Source organism: Leopardus geoffroyi, chromosome A2 (genome assembly GCF_018350155.1).
Source record: "Leopardus geoffroyi isolate Oge1 chromosome A2, O.geoffroyi_Oge1_pat1.0, whole genome shotgun sequence".
Lineage (NCBI taxonomy): Eukaryota > Metazoa > Chordata > Mammalia > Carnivora > Felidae > Leopardus > Leopardus geoffroyi.
In genome coordinates this window covers 116162282-116175763 of record NC_059331.1, presented here as the reverse complement: position 1 = coordinate 116175763, position 13482 = coordinate 116162282, and the positions used below count along the sequence as shown (strand labels likewise).

At 35.4% G+C, this 13482-nt stretch overlaps 1 protein-coding gene across 3 annotated transcripts in view; it reads right to left on the bottom strand.

Moving 5' to 3' along the window:
* The window catches only part of STK31 (serine/threonine kinase 31), an 89209-nt gene that overhangs the window by 68243 nt on the left and 7484 nt on the right, over positions 1-13482 (bottom strand). For all 3 annotated transcript variants that reach the window (XM_045495092.1, XM_045495093.1, XM_045495094.1), the window contains exons 5-7: positions 8371-8445; positions 5800-5958; positions 846-1204 (exon numbers count right to left, since the gene is read on the bottom strand). In XM_045495092.1, the coding sequence (XP_045351048.1) occupies positions 846-1204; positions 5800-5958; positions 8371-8445 (593 nt within the window). The remainder of the gene's footprint in view (positions 1-845; positions 1205-5799; positions 5959-8370; positions 8446-13482) is intronic.

Here is a 13482-nt window from a genome sequence, read left to right as displayed (position 1 = left end):
CTGCTTGCACTCTGTCTCTCTGTCTTCCCAAAATAAATAAACATTAAAAAAAATTTTTTAACCTTTATCTAGTTCAACATTATAAAATATTTTAATGCAAACTAGGTTTTACAACTAAGGTCACACTTCAAAAACAATGCTACCAACACTCAAATATATTCCAACTGCCTTGTTGCAATATCAACTCAGGCAAATACAGTAAAGTGCATTCTGTATCAGTTTCTTCCAATTCCTCCTCCCCATCAACCCCACTCCAGTTGTTGGATCATTACACAGAAGTATACAAATGGTGTGATACTTACAAACATTAAACCTGGCTTTCTGCTTCAAGTTTATAATTCAAAAAGTTTAAAATTCACTAAAAAGTGAATTCCCCTTATAATAATCAAATTTTACCACAGTAAGTTATCACAGGAAGAACAAAGAGTTTCTCTTTTGTTAAAAAGGAAAGGCAATTCCCTGAAATCCTTTAAAATATTCTTAAAGCCATAGGAAAACTTCAAAGTTTAACTGAAATTCTGGCCCTGCCCAAATAATTCAGATTTAGGGACAGATTTTTATTTTTGATAAACATATTCAAAAGAATTAGTATGAGGAGTTGGTATGTGAACTTTAAATAACTGAGAAATGACTTTTCTTTCAAAGTGGCTTTTAACGAAAATATTCCTGCTAAAACAGAGAGGAATACAAATTCTATTTGAGAAAAATAGAAATGAGTATCATCCCTCAAAATCACTGACATGTAGATAAGGACTCCAAAACATAAGCCTTCCTTCTACTATGACAAGAGCTTCTACCATGAATTAGAAACTAGGTTAAGACTAAAATCCCCACAACAGTCTTACTTTGGAAATGTCACATGATTTCCTGCATCATTTTCATTCTTCGAGTCCAGAATCATCCTCCCACTTAAACGCCCCTTTGGTCGGCTAAAGGCTGACTGGTTTGATCTGTGTCCCCATGTAGGAATGGGGCTTTTGAGGTTCCTGAGGACAAGCTGACCAGGATCTGATTTTTTTTCCTCACAGATGTTAGTGCTGGAAGTAAGTCTGCATTTTTCCGCAAATCCTTTCTTAGCCACCTCTTCCCCTATATCCACACTGCCATACTCAGCCTGAGCAATAACTGTTCCATCTTGATAAGTTGCTTTAATTCTCATTTTTATTTCCTTTTCAAAAATCAAGCTCCCCAGAAAGGTTCTTCCCTAAGAAAGATGAGGAGGAAAAAAAGAGGTAAACCAACTACACCAACACGTTTATTTTGTTTCTACCCAGTTTTTCAAACAACCATACTTCTTTCATGCTGAAATCTCTATAAAAGTAGTCTTACCTTGTTGTTGACTGTACACAAATATATTTCTGTATGTGTATGCATATATTCCAATTACACACTTAATAAAATCTTCCTTTCCAGAAGTAGAACTAGCACCTGTATACGCAGCCATATTTATAAATTTTAAATTTTTAAATGTGTACCAATTAAATATCCTAGAATAGTTGTTTTAAAGCAAGCAGACAGACTGTGTTGACCATTTTGGCCCCAATGAAATGAAATGGTGTCCTGAGGAGTACAGCACATAAAAATGAATTCTGGTATCTAGTTAAGGGGCTCAAATTCAACAAAACTTTAAAAATAGTTTTAGAATCAGAATTAGGTACTCTGGTTAGGGGTGCATGGCTAGCTCAGTGGGTGGAGCGTGTGTCTCTTGATCTTGGGATAGTGGGTTTGAGCCCCACCTTGGGTGTAGAGATTACTTAAAAATTAAATCTAAAAAAAAAAAAAAAAAAAAAAGAATTAGGTACTCTGGTTTTAAAGTAAGACAACAGGAGAGAAAAAAAAAAAAGGAAATCATACCAGTGATAATCCAGGTAACAAGAGCATAAAGACCAAACTAAAAACTAGAAAATATGAGCTGGCTACATTTAAATAAAAAAGGAGGGGGCAGCAGAGGGGGAGGAGGGAGGGAAAAGAAAAAATTTCAAGGTCCAAGGAGGAAGAGGAGCTACAGAAAGAAAAAAAATGTCAAGAAACTAAATAACATTGGTAGGAAGTAACTATCTTCTCTTTTTCAACTATACAATATTACTGAAGAGTAGAAAAGTGTATGTAAAGAGTAAAAGTGAAACCTGTGTAGAAGTTCTTAACCTTTTCTGTGCCATGGGCTCCTTTATCAGGCTGGTGGAACTTTTGGAATACCCCTCAGAAAAATGTTTTTAAATGCAGAGAAAACTATTTCACCCCCAGTTAACATTTTAACCCCCAGTTAAGAAACCCTGTACCTAGAATATATCTGAAAGGGCACAGGAAGGCAAACTATGTATGCTCAAGGATCATCAAGCATCCACAAACCAAATTACAAAGTATATTAAGTTTATAAAAACACAGTTTTTATCAATTTTTCAAACCACAAAATGTTTAAATACACACATCCTGAGAGGCTTGAATTTACCAAGAATACCAATACAGATAGCAAAGGTGGTTCAGTAGGCATCCCCAACAAATGAGGGATACCTAGGTGGCTCAGTTGGTTGGGTGTCCGACTCTTGATTTCTGCTCCAGTCATGATCTCACAGTTCATGGGATCAAGCCCCAAGTCTGGCCCTGTGCTGACAGTGCAGAGCCTGCTTGGGATTCTCTCTCTGCCCCTCCCCTGCTCTCTCTCTCTTTCAAAATAAACATTAAAAAAAAAAAAAAGCCATCACCAATAAATGAGATGAAGCAAGCAAAGCTAACAAACTCAAAATACAACTCATAGAAACATATTAGATTAAGATTTTGATCAATCAGAACACAGTTTTGGATTAACCTCTTTCATACAAAACCCCTTGGTTTCAACCCTTTATGCTGAAAGTTTATCTAAAATCAAGTACAACTGAGGCACCTGCATGGCTCAGTCAGTTAAGCATCTGACTTCAGCTCAGGTCATGATCTTGCAATTTGTGAGTTCAAGCCCTGAATCAGGCTCTGTGCTGACAGCTCAGAGCCTGGAGCCTGCTTCAGATTCTCTGTCTCCATCTTTCTCTGCCCCTCCCCAACTTGTGCTCTGTCTCTCTCAAAAATAAACATTGAAAAAAGATTTTAATAAAAACAAAATCAAGTACAACTTCCACTCCCAACCAATATTAATGGAAGTGACAGTGTCTGAAAATTATTACTGGAATATGTAGAATTCTTAATATCAAGTAACTCTGTCTTTGGGCAACATATGGATTTAAATGGAAATAATCTACTTTGTACAAAAGTTCCAATTACCTGAAGCTGAATGCTCCAAAGGTATACTACTCCTTGCTTAGAATATTTTATGCAAAAATCTGATTTTAGACTTTTCTCTGAAGTCAAATTCCTTTTAGTTATGGCCACCAATAACAATTAGTTGTTCAACAAAATTCTCCCTGAATCATTTATAATCACAAAGAAAGAACCCTAAATTTGGAAAAATATCTAAGTTCTCCTAAATTCTAACTAACAGAAAGAATGACCCAGTAGATGATACATGGGTATTTTAATATTATAACTTACCATAAATATATTTTCTACATATTCTTTTTTAAATGTCAAATATTTAATTTTTATAGTGAGAAATGTGTTACAGTTCTCATTAAATCTTGCATGCTGGAAAGAGATATATTTATTTTCAAAACATATTTAGGCATTTAAAAGGCATAAGATTTACGTGTTAAATAAATCTGGTCATTGTTTTAGAACACAGAGCTTTCAATGATTAAAAAGATGATGTCATTTTTCTAAGACATATTTCATTCTGTTTCCCAAACTGGTAAGCTTTATTCAGAAACAAGAAAGCATAACTTTCTTTCTACTTTAGCCTACCTAATCTTGTCTGGATATATTAGAAAACAGGCAAAAAGGCCTTTAAGCTGTTATACCCAAATTCTAATCTCTACCTCTCATTCCCTGATACTATGTAAATTTTTTAAAACAAGGGAGGCATTTAGGGCATAAATCTTCTGAGCGTCAGCATTTGTAACCACCATTCTGAGTATCAATTTCAACTGTGTTATAACATGGGTATAAAAGTACTGGTTTAAAATGTATTGAAGTTATTTTAGGGCCAAGGTCACCCTCTGGAAGTCTCTCTCTTTTTAACTAAATCTCTACTATTCATTTGTTCAAATGTTAGATAAATTGGATGGTGATCTAACACGTAACAGGCAAGAGCAGGGAGATCAGGCATACAAAAATAAATAAAATACTTTTCTCTACTAAGACAGTCTTATCTCTACAAGCTCACTATCTTGTGGAGCAAGAAAAAGACCACAACTCTGTATGCCTTATACACTGAGTGACTAAAACAGCTGCAGGGGAATGGATCGTGGGTATTAGCAAAGACATTATACAGGAAATTTTATTTGAGCCTTAAACTGAAAATTAATGGCTAGACATGGGATTCTTGAGCAGAGACACTCAAGAATAACTATTTTTTTCCAGAAAACATTCAGTTTGCTAATTAGCTGAACTCCAATCAACAGTCTTTTTATTGAACTTAAACATACAAACACAAATAGTACCACCTGTAAAGAACCTATGAAGCATACAAAACATTACCAATAACTAATGTTTATTCCTCAGTTCCAAAACCAACTTTTAAAAATGACCTTTTATTCTTATTCATGTTTGTTTCAATTAACATAAAGTTTATATCATCTTACTATGAGAACAGAACAGACTTGAGTTCCAGCCTTAGCTCAGCCATAATTAGCCTATGACTTTAAATAAGTCATCTAATTGTTCTAGAGCCAATTTCTTTATTTGTAAAGTAATGAGGTGAGAGCAGATGAATTCTAAGGTCAATAAATTTCTAGGCTTGCAAGAAATTCAAGACGAGCCTCTACCTTGGTCAAAACATCTACATTAAAGGGAAACATAATAAACTTCAGATTTTAAACCAGAAACTTAGGGCTATCAATTTATAATAATATCTATGCCTTACTCTGTATTTCTGAAAGTCTTAAGTTCCAAGTACAGAAATGTTTCTTCGAAGTAACTATAGTGCAGACAAAATTACACCCAACAACCTACAAGGTTCTCAAATTAAAGAAAAAAGGAGGCAAATAGGTTTCTGAATTTTACTATTCCTCATGGTATTGATTAAATCATTTTTAACATGTTATTTGAGCTACTAAATTAAAAAATATAAATCTGATTACTTAGCAGTATAGTATCTCCTCAACAACAGTAACACCCACCAAAAGAACATCATTACTGCACAGAAGATTTAAAAAGAGGTAGAATTTAAGACTACCCCTGAAACTATGAAATATCGGCCAGAATTAGGCTACTAATCCAAAATTTAATGGAATGAATACAAACTAGAATCTAGATAGTAGAACATCACTGCCAACTGCTATACCAAACAGAATGAACCCTTGCCAAAATGATAAAATCTGATTAATTCACAACTCCACTTTTTGTGGTATTTATGGCCAGGGCTAGGTTAAAGATCACTCTTATTTAATACTCTCTCAAAAGCAAAAGATAACAATAATTATATTATCATTTTCTCCATCATAAGAGACTCTTAAATTTTCACATGAGAAGAAACTATTTACACTTATTATGTAAATATATATACACATACATATCACTCTGATCATCACAAATGTTTACATGGCAAAGATGAGCACAAATAGTTGTTTTTGAATCGTTCTATAATTCATATTTTTCACTAATTTATACAGGCTTTTATATTAAAGAATTAGAAGAATTTAACTACATTTATATTTTGTTTCAAGCACACAGCTTTACCTCTATTAACAAAAATATTAAAAATCTGTGACTTGCCTGATCAAACTGGGTAACTTCTTGGCCAGAAGGAATCTGTAGTCCCCAAAGTCTATACTTTTTGGCAACACTAGAAAACTGCAGATCCAAAGGAATCTCAACTATATCAGATCGATTTAGAATTTCAGTATTTCCATAGTCAATGTATCTCACCAGACACTGAGAAAAAATTAGACAAATACTAACACAAGGGAACTTAGATTAAACATCTCCAAAGAAACCACCAATTTGCTGCTTTCTGTTAATTACCTGTAAATCAAGACAGCCTTTCACCTCAAATTGACAAAATGTATTCAGAAACAAGAGCTCAAACAATACCCCCAAAGTAAAGAAAATCCATCCATAGTTCATGAGATTCCAGTGATTTCTGTTTGGTTGTAAGTTAACTAGCTATACTAGTATCAACCAGTACTATCAAACTAGTTATACTAGTATCAAACAGTACTACTATCAGACAGTACCCCTGATTTCAGTTTAGGTCTTAATCCCAGGATTGTGAGATTGAGCCCCGCATGAGGCTCCATGCTGAGTGTGGAACCTGCTTAAGATATTCTCTCTCTCCCTTTCTCTCTCTCTATCTCTTCCTCCCTCTCTCCTCCTCTGCCCCTCTCCCCCACTCATGCTCTCTTTCTCTAAAAATAAAAAATAATAATAATAAATAAAAAGGTAAAGAAACAGCTAATATTTAAAAATTTTTTTTTCAACGTTTATTTATTTTTGGGACAGAGAGAGACAGAGCATGAACGGGGGAGGGGCAGAGAGAGAGGGAGACACAGAATCGGAAACAGGCTCCAGGCTCTCAGCCATCAGCCCAGAGCCCGACGCGGGGCTCGAACTCACGGACCGCGAGATCGTGACCTGGCTGAAGTCAGACGCTTAACCGACTGCGCCACCCAGGCACCCCAAGAAACAGCTAATATTTAAATAAACAAATCTATGAAGCTTATGGCCTCCCCTATCTCAAATCTTAAAATCGATCAACACTTCTAAATCCAAGTTGGGGGGCGCCTGGGTGGCGCAGTCGGTTAAGCGTCCGACTTCAGCCAGGTCACGATCTCGCGGTCCGTGAGTTCGAGCCCCGCGTCGGGCTCTGGGCTGATGGCTGAGAGCCTGGAGCCTGTTTCCGATTCTGTGTCTCCCTCTCTCTCTGCCCTTCCCCCGTTCATGCTGTGTCTCTCTCTGTCCCAAAAATAAATAAACGTTGAAAAAAAAAATTTTTTTAAATCCAAGTTGGAAACAGTAACACCTGAAAAGAAAAGCAAAATTCTCAAACTTCCTTTGGTAAAATTAAGCTCATCCCAGGTGTCAGACGTAGGATATGAATTAAATTTACCCTCCCATCCAGCTCTATTTAGAAAGTAAAAAAGAAAATGAGTTTATCATGAGGTCAAAGCCATCTTGCCCCTTAATTTTAAAAAGTTACAGCCAAAGCAAAAGCAAACACAATATATCATCTCCAGGTGTCAAATTGTGGGGAAAACACCTAATTAGAAAGATCTATTTCACCAAGATAAACCATTACCTGTGATGGTAATAAATCATGAGATTTTTTTTTTTAAGTTACTCTGAGCATTACTTGTTTTATCTTATCATATCCTTTTACACCAAGAAAAATATTTTATAAAACATATACATTTAAGAAAATATTTTAGGGGCGCCTGGGTGGTTCAGTCGGTTAAGCGGTCGACTTCGGCTCAGGTCATGATCTCGCGGTCCGTGAGTTGGAGCCCCGCATCGGGCTCTGTACTGACAGCTCGGAGCCTGGAGCCTGCTTCAGATTCTGTGTCTCCCTCTCTCTGACCCTCCCCCGTTCATGCTCTGTCTCTGTCTCAAAAATAAATAAACTTTAAAAAAAAAAAAAAAGAAAATATTTTAACTCCAGTAAAGCAGATACAGGAAAAAAACAGTAAAGGAAAGCCTACAGAGATGCTTTTACACAGCCTGTAATGTGTAACTGCCATCAAACAGCCATTCAGAATCTCATCTCCACAAATCCCCTTAAAATCTCCCTCAAGTTCAGTTTAAAAAAATCAAATAGCTAAACACAAAGAAAATTCATCACATTTAACCAAAGCATGAAAAAGCAGTAAGCCAATCTTCATTAACAATATGCAAATCAACTAAGCAAAAGATAAAGAGAACTTCTTTTGGGTAGATCAAATGTTCTTTTCCTACTCAATCTTAATAGAATGAACTTTTAAAGTTACTTAGCAAGAACCAAACATGACGATTAAGAACCGAGACACAAAGAGCCCACTGGTCAGCAAAATTCATTCACAAATTATGTAATCTATCCTAGGACAATGTGCAATGATTATATGACAACTTAAATTCAGAAGGATATTCCTGAATCTAACCTGGATTTTTTTTAAGCAATTCACTCCTTTGTGTTCACTAGGTAAAAAAAAAAAAAAAAAAAAATGTTTTAATCAATTTATAAGTTCATTTGAACCAGATCTTCAGACCTTATTACTACTATGTATAAGGAATGAAGGGCTAAATAAGCATCGAATTTTGGAACCAAAATAATTGTCACTTGGGGCAAAAAAAAACCGAAACACTTGCTCCTGCCTTTTCATCACTGATGATTTTCAGTACTTTGCATCTGTACCAACATTTATCTTCAGAAAATAGTCCACCATAAATCTATAAAGAGAAAAAGAAAGTAAAATTATTTGGCACTTTAATGATTCAAAGCATGCTACGTAGATCAGAATGGCTAGCATTTATTAAGCACTTACTAAATGGCAATAAGCACCTTATATATAATAACTTATTTTATTCTCACAATAACTGTAAAAGGCAGATACTTTCTGTTCACCATTATATCCCCAAACTCATAAGCTACAATTCAAAGTCAGGCAATCTGATTTCAGAGTCCATAATTCAATTTTGCTTCTCAAAAAAAAAAAAAAAAGACATAAAAAACAAAATTCAAAAAAAAGCATATGCATCAAAGACTTAAAATCATGCTATTTTAATGTCTGAAGACATAACTGGTACAATTAAATGTTCTTAAAATATAAAGATGCCAAATACATACCATAAATCTCAACCATGTGGGATCCATACATCCTACCAGCCAAGAAAGATTCTTATACTTTTTACTTTATATGTAAGGACTCTAGTGTTATTAAATGGATAAAATTAAATTAGATAATATTCTTAATACTGAATTTTATTTTAAATTTATATTTTAATTTAATTATGTTAAATATAAAAACAAAGGAGGGGCGCCTGGGTGGCTCAGTCGGTTGAGCATCTGACTTCAGCTCAGGTCATGATCTCGCGTTCATGAGTTTGAGCCCCACATCAGGCTCTGTGCTACCAGCTCAGAGCCTGAAGCCTGCTTCTTATTCTGTGTCTCCCTCTCTCTCTGCACCTCCCTTGCTCACTCACACTCTGTCTCTCTCACTTGCTCACTCTCAAAAATAGACATTTAAAAAAATTTTTAAAAAAACAAAGGAAAATTTACATACTTTATGTCAATTTTTCAACCTTAGCACTACTGACATTTTCAAACAGGATAATTCCTTGGCAGGAAGATGGGGCAGGGGCTCATTCCCGTCCTGTGCACTGTAGGATAGTTAGCAGCATCCTCCTTAGCCTCCACCTACAATGCCAAGAAGCACCGTCTCCGGTGTGGCAACCAAAAATGTCTCGAGACACTGCCAAATTATCACCTGGGGGTGAGGATGGGGGATACAAAATCACCCTAGGTTGATAATGACTTTTTTTCTGTTTTTTTAGTTTATTTGAAATCAAGAGAAAGACAGCGAAAGAGCACACATGAGCGGGGGAGAGGCAGAGACAGAGGGAGAGAAAGAATCCCAAACAGGCTCCATGCTGTCAGTGCAGAGCCCAACATGGGCTTCATTCAATGAACCATGAGATTGTGACCTGAGAAAAAACCAAGAGTGGGATGCTCAACCGACTGAGCCACACAGCCATTTTAAATCATTCATTTTAATCATACATTCTCAACAGGGTAAATACTATTCTCAAGGGAGTGAAAACTGGTTTGGAAGAGAGGGGTGTCTTCAATATTACAATTGTTTGTAGCCCTCCAAAGTTCAAACCTATCTGACAGCATAAACAGATAAATATTGTATCTATGGTGTTAATATGTCTTGAGGTGAGGAGACTCATTAGAGAAAAAATACCTTAAAAGGGCATATGAAAGGTTGGAACACTGCCTTAAGTGAAGTGTAAAATTAATTTTAAGGGTGCCTGGGTGGCTCAGTCAGTTAAGCATCCGACTTTGGCTCAGGTCATGATTTTGCAGTTTGTGAGTTCAAGCCCTGCATTGGGCTCTCTGCTGTCAACACAAAGCCCACTTCATGGGACAGATCCTCTGTCTCCCTCTCTCTCTGCCCCTCCCCTGCTCAGGCATGCGCGTGCTCTCTCTCTCTCTCTCTCTCAAAAATAAACATTTAAATAAAAAATATTAATTTTAAGTGTATCACTCTGAAGTAAGACAAATTGACAGATTTTGAAACAAAGATATATACAGTATGAAATACAAAAATCCTCAACTTCCCAAAGCAACAAAGTACAAATCAATTCAGAAACACAATGGATATCTAACAAAGCAAATATTACAAAGGATAGGTATGAAATTAGCACTTAACTCTGGTTCCCTCAGCTAACATTCAAAAACTGGAGAGCAACAGAGAGCACAAATGGCAGGGTACATTCTCCCAACCATCTTACTTCATTTTTCAGCAAGCAAAAAGGTTTAGTAGCAAAAATAGCTCCTATCCAATTTCAAACTCTGCAAAAGGTCACATTAACCTTTAGTTAAGACTTTGTAATAATATGCTAATATAATTAAAAATTCAATATTAAGTAAGTGACATAAATGGAGCATCACTGCAACCCAGTGTACATAGAGGTGGGGATACTTGTATCCAAGAATAGAGCTGGGACCCAACAAAGCTGAGGAATCTGAAGTTTTTGACTCTGTTAGTGTGAATAATCACAAAAACCAGCACAAATACAACTCTATCTTGAGGAAATTTCAACACTTTCATAACTTTCAAACACTATCATAACTACACATGCACTCCCATTGTGCCGGGTACCAATCTTCTCCTCTCACAGCTCCACTATTTATAGCCCATGACCCATCTACAGGATGAGAGGCAGATACTCATTCACTTCGGAAAATTTACAAAGTATAATCCATTCATAAGTAACCAGAGTGGCTGAGTAATCATTTATAATAGGAAATCTATTATTGAAACTAGTTTGAGTATTTTGTAAAGCAAGTAATTTATTTTGCATTCAACAGAGGAAAAGTGGGCATATTTTAATTTATAACACTAGTAAACACAGTCCTAGGCTACAAGGATGCTTAAAAAAAACCTAGAAGTTCACAAATTCTAGTTAACCATTCTAATGTTCAGCTCCAACCTACATTCTTTCCTTCTAATCTCTTCTTTTTACACATTTTTATATATGCCATTGGGGTTGTAATTATTTTAAAATAAAAGTAATAGAGGCACATTATTAAAAGACAATCAAAGCACATCAAAAAAAGTAAGACTTCCTTACCAACACTCTTCAACATACAACTCCTAAAAATAATTTTACACTTACACTAATTTTACATATATGCTAGGATATGTTTATTTACACAAATGTGCTCATTTTACATCCACTATTTTATATACCTAATTCCATATTAAAATATAGAGATCTTAAATAAGAGATCTTATTTACAAACAGAGCTTAGAGCTGGGTGAGGCAAACAAGGCACCCATGGCCAAAATTTAAAGAGGCACTCACTCTGAGGTGTACGTTAGAGTGCCTCCTTAAATTTTAATTTAAATGTAAGTGCCTCCTTAAAATTTCCATTTACTTTACCATAGTATCAGCATCTGAAATAACTAAGTATTCCAAAATAAGGATCTACCACAATTCATTAATTATTCCAGTATCAGATTAACATCTAAGGGGGTGGGCTCTCTGAGTTTGAATACTTGATCCATTATAAATTAGTGGGTGACTTTCATAAAGTTATCATAGCCATGCTTCAATTTTCAAAAACACATATAAAATAACAGCATCTGCTTCATAGGGATGCTATGAGGACTAAATGAGCTAATACGTGCAAAGTGCTTAGAACACTGTTTCACAAAGGATAAGATTCAATAAATGCCAGCTACCATTATTACTACTACTACTACTACTACTACTAGTAGTAGATATTTAGTTAATCTCCATTTTACCTATTACAAATAATACTGCAATTAATCATAAAACACCTTTCTTTGTGTACTTATAAATATGTCCAAAGGGTAAATTTTTGACAGAGAAATTGATGTATCCAAGAATATAAGCATTTATTATTTCAAAAACACTCATTTACAATCACCTGGTTGAAAACAAAAACTCCAGTACAACTCAATAAAGAAAGGATGACTGTTTTGATAAGTGATGCTGGCATAACTGGATAACCATATGCGAAAAAAAATAAATTTGACTTCTACTTCACATCATAACCAAAATTTTCCTGGAGGTAAACCACAGCCCCAAATGCAAAAGATAAAAGCTTGAGGGGTTGGGAGGAAACATAGAATATATTCATGACCTTGGGTTAAGTAAAGGGGTCTTAGATAGGAAACAAAAAGTATATACCAAAAAAAAAAAAAATTATAAATTAGACTACAAATGACATAAAGAAAGTGAGTAGGGAAGACACAGATAAGGAGCACATACTAACAATACACATGTAAGACAAAGGACTCATATCCAAATTATGTAATGAATATATATAGAACTTCCTACATATCAATTAAGACAACCTTGAAAATGGGGAAAAGATGTAAAAAGGCACTTCACAAAAGAGGATATTCAAAAGGCTAATAAAACTATGAAAATAGTGGGGCGCCTGGGTGGCTCAGTTGGTTAAGCGTCCGACTCTTGATTTCAGCTCAGGTCATGACCTCAGGGTCAGCTGTAAGATAGAGTCCCACATCAGGCTCTGTGCTGGGCATGGGGGCCTGCTTGAGATTCATTCTCTCTCTCCCTCTGCCACACCCCTATGCGCACTTTCTCTCTCAAAAAAAAAGAAAAAAAAACCTATGAAAAACTACAACTATGAAAATATGGTGAAGCTCTGTACTCAGGAAAATAAAAACAGAACACCACACTACACCCACCAAATGGCTAAAATTTAAAAGAATGACAATGCAAAGGATTGATGAGGACAGTGAGGAACTAGAATCCTCATACTTTGCTGGTAAGAATAAAAATTGGTTCAATACTTTTGCCAAACTGTGGCCAGTACCTACCAAAGTGAAACATGCCTACCCCATGATTTAGCAATTCTACTCCTAGGTATGCAATCAAAATAAAAAAGTTAATACATCCAACAAAAAACTGTGTAAGTATTTCATAGTAGCATAATTCACAGTAGCCAAAAACTGCAAACAATCCAAACGGCCATCAAAGGAGAACAAACATATCAACTGTGGTGTATTTATACAAGTACTGCATAGCTTGAAAAAGAACAACTACCAACACCAATACACACAATAATATGTAAGAATCTCAGAAATTCTGCTGAATGAAAGAAGCCAGACATACACAAAAGAGTACACACTGTATGATTTAAGAACAGGTAAGTGAATTTTCAGTGACAGAAATCAGAATAATTACATCTTGTTAGAAGGACTA